Genomic DNA, 26,741 nt, shown 5'->3' with positions numbered 1-26,741 from the left:
TACCTAAGCGCTCTTCCTCTCCGCCTTCGCCTCGCCTTCAATAGCAGAGCGCAAGTGGCACCTCGGCGATAAGTGAGGGCCCGGTATCTTAAAAGAGGTCCTGTGACGTAGCTTAAGCTTAGATTTTTTATTCGCTCTTAGTAAAGTGTAGCAGCACGACAATCAGCCCCAGCATCACCGAGAAAGATCAGCCCGTGCGCGCATGCTCGCGCAGAGAACACGCTAGCGCGCACATGCCGTGCGGTTGCGTCCACCTGCCGTTCCCCAGGACCATTGGCATCATGGCTGGTCGGTTATCCCAGCAAGACATCAGCTTCAGGACTGACCACCCAACGACATCGACATGTACGGAACTCTGCTGTTCGTTCTGCACTTTATTTCGTCAATCAGGAACCACCTCGACAATGGTCAATCTTCAGTGACTCAAAGGCAGCCCTACAATAAGTGCTATCAGCTCTGCCTCGTGGGCCATACGAACAGCTCGTATTCGATATTAGATGCCTACTCCATGCATCACATGAGAAAGGACACCACGTGACGTTTCAGTGAATGCCAAGTCACTGCGGCGTCAAAAGGAACGAAGACGCCGATAATGCCGCTCAGGCAGCTCTTGGCGACACAGGGAAAGAGGCCATACCATTCTCACGGTCCGACGCAGCCAGCAGACTTCGAGTGCTTGCACAGGAGGTCGCGCTCTCTCTGTGGTGCACACCAAGCAGCCAGACCAACCGCAGGAATCGTCAATACCACCTGCCCTCTTTGATGCATCTCTGTATGCCAACTGGACTCCGCCAAAGAGAGGCCACTATGCTTTATCGCTTACGGCTAGGGGTGGCATTCACGAAATCTTATTAATTTCTCATTGGAATGGCCGACAATGCTTTTTGCAATGCCTGTGTTTGCGAGGAGACGCTAGAACACATTCTATGCGACTGTCCTGAATATAATGTTCCGAGACAGTCCCTGGCGTCCATTCTAGCGCACCTTGACAATAGACCAATGTAGCTGAAACGATTCTCACATGTCGTCGACAGACGACATCGCACCTGCAGCCGACGGAGGGACTACTTAGGTTTTTAAAAGAAACGGGCTTGGATAAGCGGCTGTGATAGTGATGTCACGTACCCCGGAAGAGTGACGGACAGTGACTGACGATATGTGTGCTGTGCTATGTGCTCTCTCTCTCTCTGCCTCCTCCCCATCTTTCATTCCCCCCATCCCGCTCCCATGTGTAGGGTAGCAAACCGGTTGTGCTAAACTGGTTAACGTCCCTGCCTTTTCTTCTCCACTCTTTCCTTGCTTCCGTCCTGGTAGGCTCCAATTCATACAGTGGCCGCGGCGCCTTCGTCTATTCAACCGCCTCCACATAAATGCTGACTCCGAAAGCCCGAACCAGCCATGCCAGCGCAACACGTCGACTCAGACACGGCGAACGCGTGATGGCAGCATTACTGTGCCCACAGACGTCCCGCGTCTCCACGGCCTCCAGGATTTTTATATCGCCTATCCAGCCTTGTGGTTTATGCAGTTGGGCGGCCAATTCTTTATCAACAACGTGCCCGATCCACTAATACGCTACCACCAGGCAAAGATTGAGCTTCCAGAGGGCCTGATGGCGCAACTCCGATTACCACGTCATCGGGTACTGCTCTTCCTCAGGCTCATGACATCGTCCTCTAGGCACTCGGGCACGGAGATCTTCGACACGTGACTTGTCGCCTCATCCCGCTTATTCACGTCGCACGCCTTCAGCGTCCACCCGTGCTGCTCGTCATCACGCGCCAGACGCAGACCTGCAACACCCATTCGGCACCTGGGTTGGCACCCCAGCTAACACGCACCTGCACGCCTGGTATTCACTAATAGGAAGTTGGGCTAACGACAAACACTCTTCACTTCTTCATGGCCCCCGACTCTCCTTCCTTGAGCACTGCCGCAGGCTCCTAGCCTCTCGTATCAGGTGACCGCTCTCGCAATTGCCTCGAATGCTGTGTTGCGGTCTGCGCCAGGCGCGATTTTTCTACTCGACGGCCCGGAGACCCGATGAGCTCCAGCACTACGGCTCTTCAAGCGACCACCGCAACCACCCCAACCACAATATTGTTGGGGTGGTCAAATTTTTTGTTTTTTAGCTTTTAACTACCCCAACCACATCGTTCGAAAACGCGCAAAAACTAACTGTAGTTGGTGACGCAGCCTTCAAGTTATTGCACCGACTCACCGTGACGTCATGGATTTTGATGGCGTCTGTTGGGTCCTCGTATTTATTTTATTGGTTAAGATGGACTACATGGAATTATGAAGGAGGCTGAACTTAGCAAGTTTTTACACGTAGAACTCCTGCATAACAGCCCAAGTACAAAAAAGGAAAGAAAGAAAAGGAAAGCTTTGAAATCCTGTGACATCACGCCGACGTACAGGCAATAATGTTCCGGCGCAAGATTAACGAAAATAGAATTCTGAAAGACTGCTTTATTAGAGTAAACTAATTTAATGTTTCTCTTTAGAGTCCTTTTAATAATCTTCTTGCCTACAAGGACGCCGCTTGAGGACACTAAATCAAAGACAGACACGAACAGAGTAAAACGTTTCTAACAATTCATGCAAGCGCATTCGTCTATTGTGTCCTTAGCCTTCAAGTTTCACGTTCCACATTCAAGTTCCACATTCAGCGGGATATCAGAATTTTTGTCTAACATTCACGTTATGGTGGGTCTATAATTCGCGAAATTGACGCGTTCGGCGCGCTTCGAAATGACGTCGCACAAGTATGCCTTCTCGCCTGTCCTTCCCGTATGTAGACAGCAGGGTAGAGTGGGTCCTTGGGGGAGCCGAACTCGTCGAAGACTCCGTACCGCAGGTGCGCCCACTCGTGCACCACCAGGTAGTCTGCGCAGAGCGATCGAGCACCAAAGGCGGTTACGCAGCGTCACTTTGCCGATGCCCGACACTACATGAACGTATAGCGCGTTGCATTTGTCAGTGCAGCACGGTAACTCTGCGCGACAGCGTCTCCATGTGGCGCATCCACCTTTCGCTCGTAACCTGCTTCCGCGAGGGCGTTACCGATACGCCAGCGTTGAGACGCACCGCGATAGACTTACCCCGTCTGCAAATGTTGTTGTTCTTGTTCACAAAAGAAAGGGCCTTGCTCAAGCTTTATATTTAGATGGAATATAAGTTGGAGATGTAAGGCGTAATATGAATGTGCTAGCTGGGCCCCGGATTACATTGTACTTGATGGCATGAAGGGAGCAAGTGTTATTCCGATATTTAAAATTGGAGATGCATCAAAACCAGAATCCGCTCTCCATTTCTTAGCACAACTGCTGCAAATGTACTTTCTCGATGCTATGGACAGGTTTTCTCCTAGAAGAGCACCACATTTCATCACCTTCCCAGTACGACTTTGTTCCACGCAGTAGTACCGAGAAACTTTTTGAAACTTTGTGGGATTTTTTACACGAAACATTTGAACAACACCGAGTGGCCTGTGGTCTCTTTTTGTATCTACCATAAGGTATTTGGCTGAGATAACAGACGTATTCTATGCAGTAAACTTTACAAATATGGCCTTCGGGGACAGTTTCTAGATTTGTTTAATGGGTGTTTTTTTGTTTATGTACACAGCATACTGCGGTATCTCACAGCCGGAGTGCTGCAGGGTTGAGAGGTGTCACCGTTTTTATTTATACGTGGTGACCTAGACGTGTGTGACAACTACACACTTAAAGACCACCTGTTCAATCATCCATCCAACGTGTCCTCCTGCACTGATAATCGATACAACGTTGCTATCCCATTGAGCCGCACCAATGTCTACTTGAGCTATTTCCTACCAAGAACTGCGAACGACTGGAACCACTTTCCCGTAACCATCATTCCCATCTCTGACGCCACTAATTTCAAGGAAGCTGTTATCAATTACCTCCATTAATCTTTGTAATTCCTCTGTGTAATAAATAGATAAATAAAGGTAATTGGCACAAGCACTGTTTTTCAATATGTGGACGACACGTTGTTTGTTTGGAATCCCAGGAAAAGGGCTGTTGCTCTGCTTGAAAGCGACGCACTTAACGTTATAGACTGGTGCAAAAATAATCAAATAAGAGTCAGTCCGCGAAAAACACAGTTATTCTGTTTTATAAATCCCTCAAAAGTTCTTGATACTAATATCCCTTTCCTTTAAATGGCCCCAACTATTTCAATTGTGACTGTATACTGTTGGAATATGTAGAAAGTGTTAAGTATCTAAGAGATCAATTTGACAATGTTTTGTCATTCAAGTCTCTCAAAACGCCAAGCTTTGAATCAATGTTCCTTTCTCTTGTTGTGCCGCGATATTTCTAAAACGGAAATTTTCGCGTACCCGCTGTAAAGCACATGAATATACGCAATATTCCTAGATAACAAGCATTTTTCTCACTCTATTTCGTGTTTCTATTCGTATTGGATGCATTTGTATGTGCTATTGAAAATGGTGAAGAGGTTTAGTTTATTTATATTTTGGAGCATAGCTTATGGTGGACAACCTGACAAAGTACCACAGTGCTGCGCGCCCCTGCGAACACAGCCGATATTTGAAATACCGCATTCCCTCCCTCTAAAGGAAGCTTCGTCCCATCCAGAGAGTCAAGATCACTCGCACAAATGCTTTGAGGTAAAGCGCACTGCTAGCTGTGTCACTCACAGTTACACGTGCATTCGGCTAATCATCGAATGCAGAAGGCGCAACACCGGCGCTGTAAATCTGCAACGCAGCAAAAAAAAAAAAAAGAAAGAAAGAAAGAAAGAAGAAGAAGAAAAAGAGAAAGAAATAGAAAAAGGAAAAGAAGAAAGAAATGTAAGCAGCAACTACTATGGAAGTTGTCTAAGTATGCGTAAGCAGTGACCTTCTTCCTCATCTCCACGCAGTCCGGTCATTATCAATGTTAGGAAACATGATCCCACCAGTACAGACGACAGCGCTGCGGCGACATGAACTGCTGCCGACGGCGGCACAACCTGAATTTATGACGCAAGCAAACTACTGCAGGGCCGGTATTTTGTAGACTGATCTCGTTGATAACGCGAGCGGACCGTCGCTCTGACCACTGACAAAGCGCGATAAGCGCGAAAAGGCATTATCACCGGAAAGGCATCGCTAAAAAATACCGGCCCAGGTGGCTGCGCCTCGTGCGCTGATGACGTTTCGATCATTATAAGCCGTTATCGCTCTTTAGCACCTTATCCATCCGCGTCGCGCAATTATGAACCGCGATCAACAGCACTCCGGCGGCGGTTGCGTCTGGCACGGCCGCGAGGGCCGTATCATATGGCTGTATCTTGAAAGCGATCTGCGATTGCGACAGAGAACGCCGATTGCTGACAGCCTCGTGGGCTCTGTGTTCTCGCCACTGAGTTCGCCTCTAAGGGAGACGCACGGGCCCCAATCTTGAACGCGATCGGCGATAGGGGCTCAGTGCTGCTATCGCTGACAGCTTCGGGTGCTCTGTGTTCTCGCCGCGTAGCTCGCGCTGAAGCGAGAAGCAGCAGGAAGGTGCATTCGCTCGCTGCGGCGGGCGCTATCTTGAAAACGATCGTCTTGCGGGACGGACGGACTGTTTTTGGGTAAACAAAGAAATTCTTAAGCGTTTAAAAAGGAGGCAGCGCTCGACGCGTTAAGATGACGTGATCCAACAGCTGCGGTATGAGAGAAGGCAGGGGAGGAATACCGCTTGCGGACGCTAGTCGAGGCAGTGTCTGTGTTGGTTTATGTGTTGGCAGTGATGTTCGCCTCCTGGCGGCATGGTAACAGGACAGTTCATTTCTTTTTCCTCCAATAATGAATTCATGAGAAAAATAATTTCATTAAAACGCCCCTTAGACGGCATTTTACAACTTCCAGCGTATAACCAAAATTTGCAATGGGGCTTGCGAAGGCACCCTTTAAAGGGACCTTGCAACATGTATTCAAATCTGAGAGCACACTGGAGCAAATGCGATGCCTTCCGATGAATATCTGTTGAACATAAATTTTTGAAAGAGACTTAATCATAACGGAGACCTGAGGGGTGGAATGTTTACTGTGGCCATTCCTCAACACACTGTTTCCTTTGATCAGGGGAGGCGCTGATAGCAATGCTTCGTTTGTGGCTGCTTTTTCATTTTTATTGCGATAGCAATTATATGGACAATCTGAGCGAATCTTTGCCGTCGTCGTCGCCATAAAGTTCTGTAGAAATTTAGGCATGTGTGCCATTCTATATGATATGCAGTACATGCAGATGACATTGCCCTACCATTCTATCAATAATGTGTCTGATACCATGTCTTGCGTCCTTAAGAAATTTATTCCTCAGAGTTTGGAGAATCGCTGACCACAAACAAATGTTAGGACACAAAACACAGACAGCGCATGCCTTTTGTCTTAAATCTTCTCAGACATAAATACTAAAAGTGCGAAACAATAACAGAGCTCAAACCTGAAAATGACGTAATTTTTTTGGCGCGGATGTGCACTACCTGCGGGATCGACCCAAGAAAGAGGATTGAAATATACCCGACACAGAAAAGTGGTGGTAAAGTCGCCAAGAAAGACGTTGGATTTAATTCGTTGACATAAATGAAATTGGCTGATCACAGGATTCAAACAGAGGACCTCTAGTACAACAGCTCGTTTTACTTAGTCACCTTACGCTTACTTCAATTCATACTGCCACTATACCTACGAGTCTTACACTTCGTGTAGTATTCTAACATGTTGGTATCGCATTGAATGTTTTGCCCTTATGGCGAAACTGTGAAAAAATTTTTTTCTTCGTTTCGCGGTGTGCTTATGGTGACCCTTCAAGGGTGTTGTCAGACAAAGCTGACCCCAAGAAAACCAAGGAGCTCTAACAGTAATTGTGGGAATCGGATCGGTTCGAACACGAATCGAATACTGCCTGAAGGGAATCGGATCGAATTGAATACGGAATACTTTACGAATAGTTTTCGAATTATAAACTGCACTTATCAGCACTATTAAATAATTATCTTCACGACCTAGTATTTTCGGCGACCAGGTGTGGGTTTGGACTCCTATTCATCGGCGGAGGCTATCTGAGAAGCTCCTGCGAAGATACTTCGGGCCGTACACAGTTCTACGCCGCATCAGTGACGTGAATTATGAAGTTGTGCCCGACAGTCCTTACTGCTCCAAACGCCGGCAGCATCTGCCCGAGGTTGTGCACGTGCTTCGTATGAAGCCATACTTTTCATCATGACCTCACTTTTGCACCATAACTGCACTTTCTTGGGCGCTTGGCGCATCGGGACGGTGCTTTTTTCAAAGAAGGGGCAAATGCCACACGCTATATCGTCGCCGCGGGTATGTGCCCGGCCATGGAAATGACGCTGAAGTAGCGCGCGGATAGAAAAACAGAGACGACAACGACGTTGCGTTGGCTGTTCATATAAAAGTGCTTATATACGTGCTGTACGCCGGCTTCCACGTCTCCTACGAGGTCGTGACAATATTGCATGGTTGGCAGGGTTTTTGTCGTTACAATGGAAGTTATGCAGCAAATCAGCAGTTTACTCCCATTCTCAAGAATAATTAGTGACGTTTAGACGAACGAGTCGGGATCCTTAACGACGTACAATGCTTTACTAAAAATTGTTACTAAAATTGTGTTTACTATGGTTGCATGGGTAAAATTCATCGCACTTTTGTTCAAATGTCATGCTTCATCGCGCACAGTTCGCGATTTCAAAAGGCCGACAACTATTCGAAAAGTATGCATATTTACGCATAGTAGCTATTCTACCCTAAGACCTAACCTAATAAAGCAAAATGCGATTCATTATTTGAAAGTTCCGAATTTGCGCACACCACCGCATAACAGGACGGGCGGTACGCGTTAATGCTCGCAGCTTCCCCGTGTGCAAAATGACTGAAGAGGTGTGCGTGCGTGCGAGGGTTTTCGTTCGACAGTAACTGGTGAACAAGAACACTCGCCCAATAATACATGCCCATGGACTGTCAGGCAGGTTAATGGCATCATAGGCCGGACCTTAATAGCTGCAAGAGAGAGCTAGTGATCATCACACGAGAGAGAAATCCAACCCCCCCCCCCCCGCCCCCCGCCGCCCATGCACGGGAAGATGGCACGTGACGACCACGTCGCGCCTTTATAAGTTGGCGCGGCCCCGTGGATCTTCCCACGAGGACGGGGGAGCGTTTCTTCGTGAGCTACAAACACTCCTGTTCTCTAAATCAGTGCAAATGTAGAAGGAATGCACGGCCTCAGAAGGATAGCATGTCTCAGTTGTGTGAAAAGGCTGAAACATGGGTCGATTGCTTTCTGCTTCTCTGGCTATATAGGCTTTCTTTAGGGCATCTTCCTTTTCCTGCTTCTTTTTCTTCATACATGAACCACAGATATGCGGTTGTTCTGCAATATCAATCAAACAAAACGTTCGCATACGCCAGACTAGTATCAAGCTACAAAAAATATGTATGGTTCCAAGAGCTGTGCGGTTCGATACCCAGACAAGGACGCCCTTTGTTTTTAAATGAGCTTTTCCTTTTGGGTTTCCTTAATTATAAACTTGCCATAGATCTTCCCTCTCCAGTCTGATGAATGGTAACTATCAGCCGTGTAATGAATCTAGCAAGTCCATCTTATGATATCTTGGGATGGGGGAACCCTTACACGTTTTGTGACTTGAGCTAGACACCCTGTAAACTGCCCGAGCTGTTCTGCTCTGATGTGTGCAGCGGACTCACCCAATGTTGTGGCTCGGCCCAAAAAGGAGGACTAAACGAAGGGGCATTTTAGGAACTACGTACCCACAAAAACCATTTACATGCATTGGGTCAGTGGGAATACATTCTCGAAGCCACTAACTACAATTACCGCATGAGGAGGGCTTGCCGGTTATCGTTTCGATGCCCGTGTACGCCGTAGGTCAAGGTGTTCAAGTAAGGGAAAAAAATTGTCCTGGCTTTTGGGCTAGGCTAAGCACTACCAAGTCAACCACAGCATTTTCTGTAATTTGTTGATTATTGATCGATTATTGATTAGCTATTGATTGGCTATCGATTGGCTATCGCAAGGTATTGGCCACGTATTTGGGCTAGGCTAAGCACTACCAAGTCATCGCCACCATTTCCCAGAATTTTCTGGATTAGCTATTGATTATCTATCGATTGGTTATCAATGACTGACTAAATTTAAGTGGTCCCACCAATTCTTAGCTAGGCAGCCAGGCTAAGCTTCGCTAATTCACAGGAGTATGAGCCATGGCGCTTGGACCCTTTCTACACTACCGCCAGGATCGGCCCACATTTTTGGATTCAGCAGAGCACTTCATGGTGCATGTTGTTGCCAAATTCATTTCCACAATCAATGTCCTCAAAGGCTAAAGAAAGCCTAGTTGTGAACAGCTATTTCTCCTTTCTCGTACAATTATGACATTTGCGCTTCTGTAGTGTGACGTTCGCAACGCGATTGTCGCCGACTGTGGTAGCCCAACACGTGGTGATAACGGAGGATACGTCAGAGCGAGCGATAGGTTTTATTACTCCCGGTAGATTTTTTTTCAATACCCATTCGAAACCGTTTGAAACTCTTGAAATAAGCAAAAACAAAACCACGGAAAAACAAACAAAACAAGAAAAAATCTTTTTCCTTCCGGCTTTGAGCAGCTGCCGGCCGAGCATGCACCAAATAAATACTACCGGTAACCAAACGTCTCGGGAAATCTCGATTCTCCGTGATCTCGACGCAAGAGGTCACGTGTTGGGCCACGACCACTGGCTACACGAAGCGTTCGCTTGACAAGGCTGGCTGCGTGACGTAATGCTCTATCCTATATTTTTCCTTCCTCCATGGTAGGAAGCTCCGCGATGAGGCTGATCGGTGAGCACTCGCCTGCTTGGGGATCCCTGAGGGCAGCAACGGGCAGCAGAGTGTATTCGCCCGCTTCGCCACATGGACGCGGCTGCACGGTGCGCGGCCATTGCGCTTGCTCGCTGGTCACGATACGGATCGGTGCATTCGCATGGAGGGAGGCCAGTGCATCCCCATGCTCAGCTGGTGGCCAATGGGGAGGCAGGGCGATGGTCACCTCACGGAAGTACACCAGGCCTCGAGTGGCGCGGTGGAGAAAAGCCGAGGAGCGTGACAGGACAGACTGCAAACGGACGCGCACATATCAGACTACTGGACTGACTTACGCATATACGAACCTTACGTGCGTCAAAGGGATAGCGCTACAACAGTCCTAGAGTATTCAAATGGCTTGTGCAAAATAATGCGAGCATGGGGTACACAAAGAAGACGTTCTCTACGCGATGGCACCGCCTACAAGCAAAACCGAAAAACCTCATTCTTGGTGAGGGAGCACATCCCGGCGCCTTAATAGAACTCTGACTCTATTAGCGCTCTCTTCTACGAAAGAACAATAATGCCTACAAACCTTTTGACTGATGTACCTGAAACGTCCTATTAAAGGAAAGAAAATAGGACCCATGTGCGTAAAGAATTCCTGCAACAATTTAGGTATCGAAATCAGGTCGTTTAAAGACGCGTATCCCTCGCGGAAAACTTCCTAAGAAAACGCTTCACACGTGATATTACAAAGCTAAGCATGGTTAGAGGTTACTCTGATCAGAATCAGTTATGCTTCCCCTCAACTCTCATTTTCTCGCGCCGTGGTCCCGCTTGACGTCACGCGTCCTTAAAGCCAACCGCAACAGTCATCTAGCCTGCTTGATTTAATCAGGTATGCTATCACGTTTTTTTTTTTATTTTAGCATTTTTGTATACATCTCGGTAATTCTTTCGCTTCATCAAACCTTAAATAGAGTGTTTTAGCTGAGCGCTTGCTGTCCGCTCCGCTCAGACCGGCATACGCTAGCAAATGCCACACTACCACTTAGCGGGAACGCTAATGCGCTTGCGCACAACGCTCCTACCGGCCGCGGAACGAATACCGCATCCCTCGCTCCGCTACAAAGCCGACTGAGCGGAGCGTGACAGCGTGTCTACTTGGCTTCTTCGTCGTTTTGCAGCCGAGTTGATAGCGCGATGCTTGCGTCTTGGCAAGACGCGCTTATCAAATGCGAAATCTACGCAGTTCCCTGCAGTATCTCAGAGCGTGAGATCTGAGCGGAGCGGAGCGTAAGCGGCGGTCTGCTAAAACTCTTTAATGCGCAAAGCACGCGTGCCCGCTTTTCGGCGCAACAACACATGGCGCGACAATTACTAAACTTGAAATGCGGCAGACAATTAGGATTACTTAAGTCTGGGAATGCGAAGGCATCATGCCGTTCGTAGACCTCGGAATGTCATCAACGTGCTCATTTTATAGACTCATGACTTGGCGCCACCTCCTCCGCACCATCATGTGCGCGGCCCAATGACGCACGCACTAGTCAGCGAGATGGCTGCGACGTGACGTCTGCAATCACGCAGGCGATAGGCACACCCTTAGTAAGCCAGAACCGTGGAGCAGCCATGGCTTCAGAGAAGCGTGCGCGTCTCGCCTCCCAGAGACCCGGGTTCGATTCCCACCCAAACCGAAATGTACACATTTTACTTTCAAAGCCACTAACTTACCTTGTTACAGGAATCTCTCTGAGAAACGGGATGTCAGACAAGCTGAGCATTTTTTTTTTCACTCTTTTGCGGAGTCGGCCATTTTTTGTTCCCGCCGAGGTCGTCCCAGGGCACCCTGCAGGGGATTCAGCTACTCTACCTCTGAGCCACGCCAGCGCTTGCCAGCTTGCAGCGAAAACATTGCGTACACACGTGTCCTAGCGTGCGAGGAGACAAGCGATGTGAGGCGCGCGCCGCGTAGCGTCGATGCGTGCACACTTTGTATTGCAGTTGCATATTATTACACCAGGTGGCATGCCATGTAGCAGATGCATAGGTAGCGGTACAAGGTAAAACTCTGCTAAGACAGTTTTATCAGAGTGCCGCTTACCCTTCGCTCCGCTCCGCTCCGCTCAGATTTCACGCTCTGAGATACTGCAGGGAACTGCGAAGATTTCGCATTTGATAAGCGCGTCTTGCCGACACACGAGCGACGCGCTATCAACACGGCTGCAAAACGATGAAGAGGCCAAGTAAAAATGCTGTCATGCTCCGCTCAGTCGGCTTTGTAGCGGAGCGAGGGATGCGGTCTTCGTTCCGCTGCCGGTAGGAGCGTTGTGCGCAAGCGCATTAGCGATCCCGCTAAGCGGTTGTGTGGAATTTGCTAGCGTATGCCGGTCTGAGTGGAGCGGACAGCAAGCGCTCAGCTAAAACACTCTACTGACGTCACAGTCGGAGCGGAGGCGGTGGTTGGCGGTGGCGAGCGATGGAGGAGCGTGCAAGATCTTGCGGCTCGTGAGGACGGCAGCGCGAGTACGCCACTGCGGAAGAAGCGCGTGCCGCTGCAGCCTTAGTAATTCCAGCCCAATGACTTCCCATTGAGGCTCACTATTTCTTGCAAGAAGTCTAGCCCCGGTTGTATAACCTAATGCATTACCAATATGTCTTGCAAAGAACTCTAACCCCGATCGTATAACTTCATGTATTACCAAATGTGGAACAGGCTTTCGCCTTCTTGTGTTACCTGCCTAACTTTATCTCAGTCCCCTGTGTCAAAGACTGCGTGTCAATTGGCAGAAGCGATGAAGAAGAACGGCACTATCAAAATGGCCGGATTGAAAGGGCATCAGAAAATGAGACGAAAGAAAGAAAAGAAGGAAAAGGTATGAACATTTCTTGAAAACTAACGTAAAAAAGTCAGTAGCCCCTCCCCTGTCGAGGAAATGTGGGTAAGCAAAGCTTGTGGTGTGTTTCTTCGGTGTTCCTACGAACGAATTGCACTGACGACTACCACGTTCTGCTTGAACCACAACCGGTCACACGCACTGCAGCTGGCCCTGAAGTTCCGGTTGAGAACATCGCGTTGAAACCGGGTCGTCGCACCGGGGAAATTGGCGCTAGCACTGCCGAGGCGTGCGCCACCGTTGTCGGATTCCTGGAGGGCCGAACAACGCTGACGTCTGGCCTCAACATCGTGCTCCCGCATCTCGGGGTCGGCAGCTCTTCGCTGACGTTTCGCCTTGGCTTTGTAAACCCTCACGCTAGAATCGGCACATCGACTGCGAGCCCTTTTCCGAGCGCGTTCATTCTGGATAGGTTTCCATAAAATTGCTTCAAAATTAAATCTGTCCCTTACGTAAGAGAATGAATGGCTCATACCCCCGTAAACGTGGCCTCCCCATTAGGACGACAGAAGAGAACTGAAATTATATGCTGGCGACCACCAGGGCCGGCAGACGCATCCTAGAAGAAGCAGGCATAAATGCAGAGGCAGAGCGCAACGCACGCAAGGTCGCACTCAGTGCGTCGGTCAGGGGCACTTTCAAGGTTGAACCGCTTCCGAGAAACGTCCACCCGCAATTCAACGAGGGGCGCCGAAAGGCGAGGGCCCGAGCACTACTGAAATCGACCGCCAACTGCCCGGGACTGGCGGCATTTGTAGACGCGGCCCAGTATGGGCGCAGCGACCGGTACGCGGCCGTGTCGATACGCTGGGATGGTACGATCATTAACGCGGCATCGGTCAAGGGGGTAACGTCCGAAATGGCCGAACAGGTGGCAATATCCATGGCAATGAGGGACCCCGAACGTCCTTACGTGTACACAGATTCGCGATCAGCGGCCAGAGCATTCGCCTCGGGCTCCATATCGCGGGAAGCGGCGGCCGTCCTCGGCAACGAGGGAGCCGCGGGTCATCACATCGTCAAATGATTTCCGGCCCACATGGGGGCCGACGTGCACCCCGACTTTCCCAACGCCAACGAGCTGGCGCACGACCGCGCGCGAGGACTCACGCACCGCGGCGATCGTGGCGAGCGAAGTGGCGGGGAGGGAGGGGAGCACCGAGACCCGCTGCTCACCTTCAACGAAATAACAACGCACTATCAGCTGTCGAGGACGGCCTTCCCGCTCCCCCACGCTAAACTCAATAGACCACAGTCATCGATATTCAGAATGCTTCAGACAGGGTCGTTCCCCTCGAGAGGCAGACTGAGCCTTTATTCACCAGAGGTAGAGCCGCAATGTCCGGATTGTGGCGAAACATACTGCTCGCTAGCGCAAATGCTATGGCAATGCTCCGCGTTAAGCGGCACCATGTTCCGTAAAGAAGAAGACTGGGAGGACGCCCTGCGAAGCGACGACCACCAGACCCAGCTCCTGGCTGTCCAGAGGGCTCACGAAAGGGCGGAGGCTCACGGGCTTCCCGTCCCAACGTGGGTGCGGCCCGCGACCCCTGCCGACCACTAAACAAAGAGTGGGTGGGGAGGGGTTCCTCAGGACTCATTAAAGTTATTTCCTCCTCCTATGCTGGAATGATTAGCGGCAACGCAGCCAGCTGTGGAAGCAGACGACGGTGACGACGAACGCGGGAGCAGTGGCACGAGCGCGCGCCGAGCACGAGCGCAAACCGAGGGGCTCCAATGAGCCAGCTGCGGAAGAAGACGACGACGCTCGAGCCAATACTGATGATGATAATTTCGTGCGTACATGGACACCATCGAAATCTGTGAGTTATAACAAGCTGCGCTTGAAAAACAATAAACATCTACATATTGTCGCGGCGTTAAGAAACTCGATGGACAAACGAACTTATAAGCAGGAACAGTAACAAATACGGACTGCTTTAATACCGCGAGCTAGTCACTGCTTCTTTTGCTTGCTCTCGACGATTTTCAGAAGTGGCCACATGTCTTATCGTCATCTTTTGCCGCACTACAGACGTGGCATTTGCCTCCCTTCCAAGGGAAGCATCGTACCGATGCGTAACTTTTGTGTATGCATGTACGAGACACTAAAACGTGAGTGACTTCGAGACGTACGGCTTCATCCGCACCACATGCACTACTTCGGTTGGGTGCTTGTGCCGCCGCGAACAAGTTTCACCATGCTTCGCCTAAGAACAATGTTTTCAACGAAAAATTGAACTGCTTCAGCTGCTGTGCCTGGCTGGGTATCTGTTGTCTCCGCACAACGGTTAAGGTAGTCGCTGGCGACAATAATCCCCATGTTCCCTGTAGTAGTAGTTGGAATTGGTCCAAGAAAATCCATGCCAATTTTGGCGACTGGCGCTCCCGTCACCTCTACAGAATGTAGGAGCCACCCGCTTAGCGGGTGGCGCTTTGCGTCTTTGGCAGTCAGGACAAGTGCATACATGATATTTAAAATCGGCTGGGAGCTTCAGCCAATAATACCTGCAGCGCAGTCAGGACCATGTTTTCGTGCGTAGCCCAGATGACATGAGATGGCCTCATCATGACATGCTGCGAGATTTTCATTGCGAAGCGAAGCAGGCACGACCAGTAAGTAGATGCTGCCCGTCGGAGAAAAGTTCTTATAGAGAACATTGTCCTTGAAATAAAAAGACGCCAGACTTCTTTCAAGCAGTCGGGCACGTCTTTGCCTCGACCTTCCAAGAAATAAATAAGCGGAAGCAGTTCTGAGTCGTCGTCGCACTGCTGCCGGGAAATTGTAAATGTGTTGACGACTCCCATGAACACAGCGTCCGTGTCTTTATCCTCGGTGACCGAAGGCTGTATAGGTGACTGAGAGAAGCAGTCGGCGTAGGGATGCTTCTTCCCTAACGGTCATGACGAACTCCTGAAGCCTGAGGGTCCAGCACGCCAATGGACCAGACGGGTCTTTTAAATAAGCGACCGTACAAACAAAGGTGTAATTTCATAACAGCCCACACTACGGCGATGCATTCCTTCTCAGTAGTGGAATTGTTTTTTTTTTCTGCGTGTGAGAGAGTTCTGCTAGCGTAGATTTTTTCGGAGCCGTCTTGCCACTGCACCAGCACGTCACCCATACATACATTGCTCGCGTCGGTATGAAGAGCTGTGGGGGCGTCCTGGCAAAAATGTGCACGAACTGGCTGGGGGCGTTTGCAGACGTTCACCTAATTCGTTAAATGCCATTTTCCCGCTTTCGCCCCACACAAAAGGAATATCCTCTCGTGTTAGTCGCGTCAACGGTAAGGCAATACGTTATAAGTCGGCAATAAACTTTTGGTAATCGGCGCACAGGCCCAAGAAGCGTCTCACTGCCTTCTTGTCAGATGGTGTTGGGAACTTTGTAACAGCGTCTATTTTGTCTGGGTCGGGCCGAACACCTTCGTTACTAACGACGTGGCCAAGGAATTGGAGTGTGTTAAAGCCAAAATGACATTTTTCTGGCTTTAACGTGAGGCTAGCCGAGCGTACGGCTTGGAGAACAGCCAGTAGCCGGGTTAGATGCTCTTGAAGTGTAGCCGAAAATACGATCACATCGTCAAGGTATACCAAGCACGTTTTCCCCTTTAGACGTGAAAGTACGGTGTCCATTAGACGCTGAAAAGTGACTGGCGCTGTGCACGAACCGAAAAGGAGCACGGAGCACCTTAATTTCGTAAAGACCATCGGGCGTCACAAAGGCAGCTTTCTCCCGATCTCTCTCATCGACCTCTATCTGCAAATACCTGCTGCGTAGGTCCATGGAGGAAAAATAACGTGCGTGGCGCAGCCTGTCTAGTCAATCGACGATGCTTGGTAACGGATAGACGTCTTTCTTTGTTACCTGATTTAACGTGCGGTAGCCAATGCAGAAGCGTAAGCTACCTTTTTTTTTCTCCACCAACACCACAGGGGATGCCCAAGGACTCTTCGAAGGCTGTATCACATCATCCTCGAGCATCTTCTTCACGTGCTCTTGTATTTCTTACGTTCCTTCGGGGCCACACGGTAGGGGTTCTGTCGAATTGGTCTCGTGGAATCGTCCGTAATTATCCGATGCTTGGTCAGTGCTGTTTGCTTGACTTTGGACGTAGAGCAAAAGCAATCCTCAAACTGCCGTATCAGGTCCAGTAGGCGCTGCCTCTAAGCAGGCAAAAGGGTCGAGCTACCGTCGACAGACAATGTTGCCGGGGATGAATGGTCTTTTCATTAATACCATGGTCGTGCACAGCGAAGCAGGCCTTACTTGTACTATGTCATCAGAGTACGCAATTGCAGTGCCCTTCGGGACATGGCGGCGTTCGTAAGGAGCACTGCTGCATGCCCACTATTCAATGCCAAAACGCCCCTTGAAATCAAAACACCTTGTGTGAGCAATAGTACTCTGATGTGTTCCGCTATCACATCACCATGATAAGGCCTCTCGCTAGACCCAGACACAAGGCAGCAGGTTCGCGGCGGTATCATAACGTCCTCGTCTAGTCGTAAACGCTCGTGCTGTCTATCATATTTTTCTGCATCTGGGCTCGCGGTAAATGTGACCAAACGCTCCGGGATGCTTATAACAGCGCCGTAATGCCGCAGAAAATCAATCCCCAAGATGAGTTCCTTGCAGCACTCGGTGAGGATAACGAACGCGGTAACAAAGCTGGAATCACCGAGGCGGAGTCTGGTGGTACATTTACCCGTTGGCCTCATTAGCTGACCCCCGGCACTTCTGATGTGTGGCCTTGTCCATGGTGTTTTCACCTTTTTAAGGCGGTAAGCCAGCTCTTGACGCAGCTCTTGAGGAATCAGCGCCGGTGTCCACAAGGGCTGTCAGGTGATGTCATTCAATAAAAACAGTTGCTGTTTCGCCCAAAAGGCGAAGTATCGAATGCTATAGCAAACAGTGGACAGCTATACGAAGTAAGGATATTAATTAGCTTTATCGGCCGTATAAACTCGTAAACATATACATACTAATTAAATGAACAAGCATGGTGTCACGCGCACACAAGAAACATTAACGCATCTGACTCGATGACCGCGGAAACTCGCTATCAAAACGCTGTAGTAAGCGGGGCAGCATCAGCTAGTGAGTGACCTTCGTCCTGCCGCTCGGATCAACGCGAACTAAGCCGCAAAAACACAGTGCAGGCAGGACGGACTCTACCTCCGACGTCACAGATGCCTTTGCAGATACAGTCGCATGAGCGGGAGCTCGCGGCGTAGTACGTGGTCCCCCACCCCCTCCCTACTCTCTCCTTGAAGCGCTGCAGCCCAGCGGGCGCGCGCGGTCGCTCGGGCGGCGCAGAGTCCCCTTCCCCTTCGCTACCCTCCCTCCGAAGCTTTACGCGCGATTGTAAGACGGCGCGTTTCCTTCCTGCTTAGTTCGCTTGAGTGCCGGAGATTCAGCCGAGATCGCCGGCTCACCCTCGCACGCTTTCACTCGCACATAGAGCATACGGCGCGCGGCGACGATTTTATGACCCATGGACTTTATACGGAACCTCGCGGCGACGGCGATGGCGGCGACGACGACGGCGCGTCCATATTATTGCTCTCGCAATAAAAGGTGTAGGTCGACGCGAACACATTTGTCGGCATTGCTCGTCGTCGTCATGTCGTCTTTTTGCGGTGGTTGTGGAGTCTTTTCGGCGTCTCGACAGTTGGCAACCTTCCTCCGGAGGTCGTGTCCGTTAGTTTCCCGGCGAGGACTGGAGGAACGGCTCCTGATGACGTAAGCGAACCTTTGATGCCTGGCGGAAGAGGAAGGTTGAGGTGACAGAGACTGCCGGAGACGACGTGGCGAAGCGGCTTGACTGGCCGGCAAGTGATCCTCGTCCAGGGCACGGCGGTATTGAGGGCGCGGGGAAAGTGAACGTGAAAAGCCTCCAACGCGACGTCTCAATAAGGGCAGTAACGAGCAATGTTTCCCGGTTACCCACAGTAGAAGCAGTGTGGACGACGGTGGGCAGTGCGCCACATTTCAGTTCGACGAGCTGGTGGTCGTCTCCCAGGCTCCCGCTTTCACGATGGAGTGGTAACAGGTCGCGGATGGAACGGCGTGGTCGGCGGTGGAGGTTGCAGAATTCTGCTTTCTAATTATCAGCAGAATTCTGCTTTCTACTTATGTTACCACACCAACTCGCCCAGCTGTTCCTACTTTTGCTCCAGCTTAGCAGTTCAACGCAATAGCGGTGGCTCAGCCCCTCAGGACGACGAACTACATCGGCATAGCTCGACAGGTGTGTTTCCGGGCACGGCGTGGGCGATGAAAAGGCTTGCCGCATCTTCTGGCGGCGACTTTGGCAATAGAAGCGACTGGTGTGGCTCGCAAGAAGGAGCAACTAGGGTTTTCATTTCCTCACGCAGAATTCTGCGATTCAGCTCTCGCAGAGAGCTTTCGCTAGTGGTGGCATCTTGAGCGGCGGCGTTCATCGGCGTGTTGTTGGGCAGGTGGTCAATGTGCCGGCATCGTTGCTGAAGTGTCCGCTCGATTATAGTGACCTCCTTGATGAATTCATCTACCGTGGTTGGTGGGTTTCGTACCAGGCCTGCCAACGATTGTTCCTTAATTCCTTGCATGAGATGGCGCACCTTCTCGGTCTTGGGCATATCAGGATCAGCTCTGCGAAATAAATGGGCCACATCCTCAGCATAGATGGCGACGCTTTCGTTGGGTTTCTGAAAACTCGCTTCGATAAGCTGTTGCGCGTAATCCCGCTGGTCGGAACTGGAGAACGTATCCAGGAGCTGGCGCCGAAAGTCGTTCCACGCTTGGAAGCACTCTTCCCTGTTCTGGAAGCACGTGCCAGCGCTGTCTTCTAGTTCGAAATAACCGCGCACAAGTTTTTCTTCTTCGCTCCACTCGTTGACCTTGGGAACCCTTTCATACTGATCAACTCAGTCCTCAACGTCTTCAAATGCATCTCCACAAAAGATGTCCGGACCGCGAGGTGGCTGAGAAGTCATCTGGAAATAGCTTGGCGCCATCTGTGAAAGAGGGAGATTCGCCGATGTAGGAATTTCCATGCTGGTCGAAGCTGGAATGGTGGTGAATTTGGGGCTCAGGCCTAACAGGTGGCGGCTGAATCGGTCCATTGGAGCAATGACGAAAGGTTGATTCTCTGGACTGCGTGAAGGGGTCCGAGTAGGAGTCCCGAACATCAGGTATCCAGCTCCTCTACCAGTGTCGCAGCCTCACGAAACTTGACGGGATTTGATTTGACTTGACAAACGAACTTGTAAGCAGGAACAGTAACTAGAACGGACTGCTTTAATACCGCGCGCTAGTCACGGCTTCTTCTTCTGCTTTCTGTCTATGTTTTTCACAAGTGCCGATATGTCTTGTTACTCTCGTCGTCTTTGCCGGACTATAGACGTGGCAATGTGTAACTCTGTAATACAAAAATATGCATATATCTATATTTTTGCGTTGCTGCATACCAGGGAATGTTATCAAGCTATCGCTTACCCATGGTTCGTTCTACGGGGATTTTTTTTTTCTCAGTCATGCTGATAGCTGCGACGAACACTGACGGCGGCGGACAACGTCGCCTACGGAAACGACTATTGGAATGAGCCTATAACAGCTTACGCTGTAAAATTTTGGGGTTTTATCTGCTAAAACCACGATATGATTATGAGGCACGCCGCAGTGGGGGACGCCGGATTAACTTTGACCACCTGGAATTCTTTAACGTGCACGCAATGAACGGTACAGGGGCGTTTTCGCTTTTTGCATCCCATCGAAATGCTGCCGCCACGGCCGGGATTTTATTCCGCGCCCTCCCGCTTTCTAATTATGTTACCACACCAACTCGCCCAGCTGTTCCTAGTTTTGCTCCAGCTTAGCAATGCAACGCAATAGTGGTGGCTCAGCCCCCACGGCGGCTGAAGCACGATGGAGGAAGAGATAAGGAATGCTTAGAAAGGCAGGGAGATTAAGTAGTTCTGGTTGGCTACCGCCTCCACGGGGTGAATGAGGCACCGGGATAAAAAGAAGAAAAGCACGTAAACGACGAGCAAAGGCGCAGAAGAGGGGGGAGCACCCCTAGACAAAGTAAACCGCGTACACTATACAGTGCGGCAAGCAGGCGGCTTTCTTTAAAATATATCACGTAGGCCGAATGAAGATGACGAAGTGTTTCTCCTGTGGAACCCTATTATTATTTAGTTTTTTTTTTCTTCTTCTCGTCTCACAAAATCTTCCTTTATAAATTCCAGTATTCCATTCGTTAATTACCTTGTATTTATGCACCCAATATAACCACCCGATTCATGGCCAATTCCCCACTGTGGGTATGCGCCACAACCTCTCAGGTCAACAACAACAACAACAACAACAACAACGCTGCTAGGAGGAGGACACCGGTATGGACGAACATGGATCGTTCGAACGCGCCACCGTTCGCGTGACCGTACACGTGAACGACTAGGCGATGGTGTCATAGCATGGGGCGAACATAATCTCTCGCTCTCCGGTCGCGGTGAGTCGGACTTCCTTGATTTGTCGCGCGCCTATGTGAATGTTCTATGCGTAGTCATTCGGCTAGCATGCATTAGTGTATGAAAGGTGCAATAAATGCCCTTTTGACTGCTTGCGCTACTGTGCTGTCGTTCCTTTGTCCCAAGAGCGCGTGTGAGACCCCATAGTCATTACTGAATATGGCCCGACAAATAGATATATCTCCAGTCGTGGTTTCCCACAAAGCGGAGTGTTGAGCCCGACTCTTTTCAATCTTGTTCTTACAGTAACGGACGTGCGAATCTGCTTCACGAGTAGCGTGCTGCTGACGCTATTACATGCAGATATGAATCGAACACGCAATCATACAGCGAGCTAGTGACCCTGAGACCGGGTGAGCTGTAAAAAACGTCAGGCAGGTGTTACACACTTGTAACACAAGAAGGCGAAAGCCTTCTGCACATTTGGTAACACATGAAGCTATACAATCGGGGCTAGACTTCTTTGAAAGACATAGCGAGCCTAAATGGGAAGTCATTGGGCTACAATCACTAAGGCTGCAGCGGCACGCGCGTATTCCGCAGTGGCGTGTTTGCGCTGCCGTCCTCGCGAGCCGCAAGAGCTTGCACGCTCCTCCATCGCTCGCCACCGACAACCGCCGCCTCCGCTCCGACTGTGACATCAATGTGCAAAGCACAAAGCTTTTCGGCGCAACAACATATGGCGCGATAGCAATTACTAAACTTAAAATTTGCCAGACAATTAAGAATCTTTAAGTCTGAGAATTCCAAAGCATCATGCCGTTCGTAGACTTCGGAACGTCATCAACGCGTGCTCATTTTATACACTCATGACTTGGCGCCACCTCCTCCTCACCGTCATGTGCACTACCCAATGACGTACGCACTAGTCAGCGAGATGGCTGTGACGTGACGTGTGCAATCACACGCGCGCTAGGCACACCTTTAGTAAACCAGAACCGAGGACAAGCCCTGGGTTCAGGGAAGCGTGCGCGTCTCGCATCCCAGAGACCCGGGTTTGATTCCCAACCAAACCGAAATGTACCACATTTCACTTTCAAAGCCACTAACTTACTTTGTTACAGGAACCTCCCTGAGAAACCGGATGTCATTCCGAGCATTTTTTTTTTGTTTTACTCTTTGTGGCGTCGGCCATTTTTCGTCACGGCGCAATTTCGCCAAGGTCACCGCCAACATAGGCACATAACGCTTTCGCCTTAATAAATGCCATAACCGCAATATGATTATGAGGCACGCTTTCGTAGGGGACACCGGTATAATTTTGGCTATCTAGGGTTCTTTAACGTGCGCCCAATGCACGCTACACGGGCATTTTTGGATTTCACGCCCTTCGATATGCGTCCGACTCGGCTGAGATTTGATTTTGATCCCGAGCCTTCGGGCTTAGAAGCGCAATGCCAAAGCCATCACTCCACCACGGCGGGTGACCGAGTGAGTTCTGAGCCTGCAAATTCGGGTAACGTTATTCTGCGAGTCGCTAGGTTTCTGTCAAGTCTTTCTTAGTCTAAATACATGAGTATCATTCAGCCTGTCTGCGTCTAATGTTAGTAAGCCCGAGACCTAGTGAGTTTTGCAGGGCCTGATTTCGATGAACGTCAGACCGAGCGAGCCATAGTGGGCCTCATTGTTATGGTCTGGGTCTCAACCAATATGCATATTTCTTCAGTCAGTCACGGTTCTGTTCATTTCGCCGTTCTATGGTAGCGTCTCACTTTTTTTAACAAAATGCAACACACAGCAGACACAATAAAAACAAAACGACACACAACACAAAGCGTTGCCACTTTCGAGAGACATTATAAAGAACCGACGCACCACTCATGTAATCTAGAAATCGTAATACTGCGGCGATAGCACAGTGGTGATGGCGTAGCGCAAGGTGAAGCTTCAACACCTAACTGATTAATTTCCGTAACGGCATCCGCCTTATTTACCGAGTTCAAAAGACAAAAAATAGCAAACAGGCAAGCCACAGATAAGAAATATAAAACAGAGACACAGATTAAAACTACACAGGACACTTCCCCCTCGTCAATATGTGTGCTGAAGATGCTTACGTTACTTTCTTTTTCATTTAACATGCGCTGCGCTAAAAATTGTTTCGTTTATGAGCTAGATCTATTGATCCTTCGCTTACAGATACATTAGTAGCGGTGCACTTGAAACGCCTCAATAATACCTTTTCCCGTTCGATTAAAGGAGCGCGTGATAACATTATATCTAAAAAACGCCGGTTCAAATCTGCACGGCGCACAATGCGCAGATAGATTTCCGGGGTGTGTAATGTGTTTGCATGATTATTTGTTTTCTAAGCCTCTGGTTAATACAACCTTCCCATTTGGAGCACGTAACTGCCACCAAATGACATCGGGATACTCCAAACGATATCAGGGCTACATTCTAAAAGTTCGTTTTCGTGTGTGACGTCACAGCGCTTGCACAAACAACAAAATTGTAAAATGTAGCACGAACATCACGTACCGCATACCGCTGTTTTATATATTATGTAGTTGTAGTGAACGCTAGCGAACTTGCCTGCCTTTTCATGCTTATTTAGCAGCTCACCTTGAGCTGCTCGACAAGCTGGGACTCCACAGGCAGCGCTTCATGAACAGCGACGACAATGTCCACGTAACCGCCATCATCCTGCAGCTGGATCGCAGCATTGACCCGGCCATCGGAGCCCCAACACTGCAGCAGCAACCACGCCAGCAGCAGCGAGCGAATAGAACGGTAGTGATCACACGCCATGCACGATCGGTTGTCTCGAACAAGGACTAGCTGAGCTTCGAGACCAAGGCATCCACCAGGAGGATACAAGTTCCCACCAGGGTTGGTGGTATATTTAAAGCCACCTTCGAAGAAGCATCGCATATGCGCCAAGAAAATACACGGCAAAAGCAGCCGACGAAGCGTAATGGTTGCTCACACTCGTCCACGTACGGCTGCTGTCACGCGCTAGAATCATACTTGTGCCCAACGTCTTTCGTCGACCACACCCTGCGGTGACAAGCGATGACGGGAGGACGGTGTGTGTACGCGCCCCCGTCGCGTCTCCGGGGCGACAGTTCGCAGCTGCTGATACGGCGTCGGCAAACACGGCGCTGCATCTGATGCTGCAAGAACGGCGTCGTTCGCGCAGCAGAACAGACCTGCTTCGACGATAATAATGGCTTCACGCCGCAGCCTAGCTCCCATCTTTTCGTGGTATGGAAGCAGCCGACTGCTGCTTTGTTTCATTTCGCGCTGCCAAGCTGTCTCAACACATGGAGGCAAATCATGAGTGGTTGTAAAAGCAACGAACCACTGGCAAGGAATTTCTCAAAGAAAAGCGAAAATAAAAAAATTCGGAACCATTCCACTCTGTGAAGGTCGATGACCAGCGGAGCTGTATGTAAGGTGTATACACGACCCATAACTCGCCGAGGGCACAGTGATGTTGGTGTAACATTGAATGCTGAACCTTTCCAAGAGAAACACCACGAACCACTTTCCGTCTGGCCGAGACTCGTCTGTGTTGAAATCACCCGCAATTACGATGGGAGTGGAGTCGGTAGGGGCGATCCAACAAGATTAAGGTGCATACGCTTGGCGTTTGCGGCATGATCTTCGTCTCTATTACGTGCCGCCCGCCGTCGCCGCGCACATCCCAGCTTCTGTTCAGGACTGTGTTCTTTGTGGGCGCGCCGATCATCCGCAGTCCTCACCGCACGCGGCCTACCCTTTGCACGGGTGGAAACAACTGAAATAAGGTTACCTGGTTTGCCCATAGAGCCCGTGACGTCAAACCACAATCCATACTAAACGGTTTATTCCAGTTTTACTTTCTTTACTACGATATTTTTATGACAATCTCTTTTCAGACTTCTGGTGATTAAACGCAGCTGGGTCATATCCGGCGAACACCTTTATCACCATTTTTATCACCGGGATCGGCTGGTCGTGAGCTCAGTGGCCGCCATCTTTTTTGCTTATACGCACACAAACCGCCAGAACCTAGATTTTAACACCTCCGCTGTAAAAAGAGATCAGCGGCTATATAAATAAGGCGGAGCCAAGAGTTAGGCGAGCTATGTCGCAACTGATCATCAAAAGTAGTTGGTGGAAGCGATCGCCGTTTGTCGACTAACTTTGTCCTGAAGACAACGGGCAAGAACGACATCACAAAACGTTTTGCGCAGAAGCCGCTGTCACGGATAGTCTACAAGTTTCAGCTACAAATGACGGCAATAAACATGTTAGTGTTGGGCTCTGAAATCACACTGAATGACCGCAGACAACGACTGTCAAAACGCTAGCAGCAAGGGCAGCCGCCGCAGCGGGCGAAGGTTCGTGCGGTCTATCGCTTCAACGGAAACTGAGCGGCGAATGCACAGCGCATACAAAGGTGAGAGCCGTGTGAAGATAAGAGACGGTGCGGGTGACGGCCACAGCCAGGCAAAGTGCGAGCGCAGTTGTTGGCAGAGTAGAAGCTGCACACCCCCCCCCCCCTCCCTTCCGCGCTGCCTTCCCGCTTTCTTGCTTTATTTGCGGCAGACTGCTGCTGCCAGTGTAGGTGTGAGTAGTGCTTAGATTTACACAGCACTATAATATGCGCAGAAAAAAAAGAACAGCTACTACGCACGCCGTGCTATATCATGTTCTGTTCTGAGTATGATTTATTGACACCTCTTTGAAACGGGATGGTGAGAAATAGTCACCTAGCCTGCTAAGCTAATCAGGTATGCTACACATGCTCACCAGCCCAGCATTTTGCCTACATCTCCTGAATGTTTTTTCTTATAACTTTTATATCTTTAACTTGTACAGTTACCTATTCCTGCAAAAGGTCCAGTCCTATCAATCTATTCGCTGCTTTTTTTTATACCAGTACTCTAAACGTCTCTTCATAATTTCGACTGCTGACGGGTAATGCTTCCACCCGATTTAAATCATCGCGCTTCTTGAAGGTGGACATTTCTTGCGGGTCTGGCTGGGTCATTCGCATGTCATTACAACGTGCTGAGTTTTCTCGAGCTTTTTGCTGCAGCTCAGACATCCTTCATCCTGGTGCGAAAATTCGCTCTGGTATTTGGTTGTCCTTATAAAACTAGCTCTGGCCTCAAAGAGCAAGGCACTGCCCTTTGTGTTATCGTACATATTGTACATATTTCTGTCTATTCCGTTAGGACCTGGTCTGTCACCGCCGACTGACGGCGAGCGCCAAAACTAGGCTTGACGGCCGGCACCCTACGTCCTTGACGCCGATGGGCAGACATGAAAACGTATAGGAAGCTATAAATAATTATACTGGATGTGAAAAAAGAAAACATCCTCGAAATACTTGAAGTGTTAAGGTATCTAAATATTGGAAGAAGCTTCCAGCACTAATTGGGTCGGTGATGACATCCTCCGTTCGTGACCTCCATTCAGTTTCATATGCGTGCTCAGACAAGGGCCAGTTTTGTGACATCTGTCCAGAAAATTATCC

General features: G+C 49.7%; 1 protein-coding gene across 1 annotated transcript; it reads right to left on the bottom strand.

Moving 5' to 3' along the window:
- Positions 1–1,635: 1,635 nt before the first annotated feature.
- LOC119443736 (calcium-activated chloride channel regulator 4A) lies at positions 1,636–24,204 on the bottom strand. The gene is made up of 4 exons (XM_049664494.1): positions 23,837–24,204; positions 9,900–10,161; positions 2,767–2,889; positions 1,636–1,793 (listed from the first exon to the last, which is right to left on the bottom strand). The coding sequence occupies exons 1-4, from the start codon at positions 24,143–24,145 to the stop codon at positions 1,636–1,638; spliced, it is 852 nt and encodes a 283-aa protein (XP_049520451.1). The 5' UTR covers positions 24,146–24,204.
- Between the last annotated feature and the right edge of the window lie 2,537 nt (positions 24,205–26,741).

The sequence above is a fragment of the Dermacentor silvarum genome, chromosome 3 (assembly GCF_013339745.2).
Source record: "Dermacentor silvarum isolate Dsil-2018 chromosome 3, BIME_Dsil_1.4, whole genome shotgun sequence".
In the NCBI taxonomy this organism is placed as follows: domain Eukaryota; kingdom Metazoa; phylum Arthropoda; class Arachnida; order Ixodida; family Ixodidae; genus Dermacentor; species Dermacentor silvarum.
The sequence above is the reverse complement of the archived record's forward strand: the minus strand, read 5'-3'. Positions and strand labels throughout refer to the sequence as shown.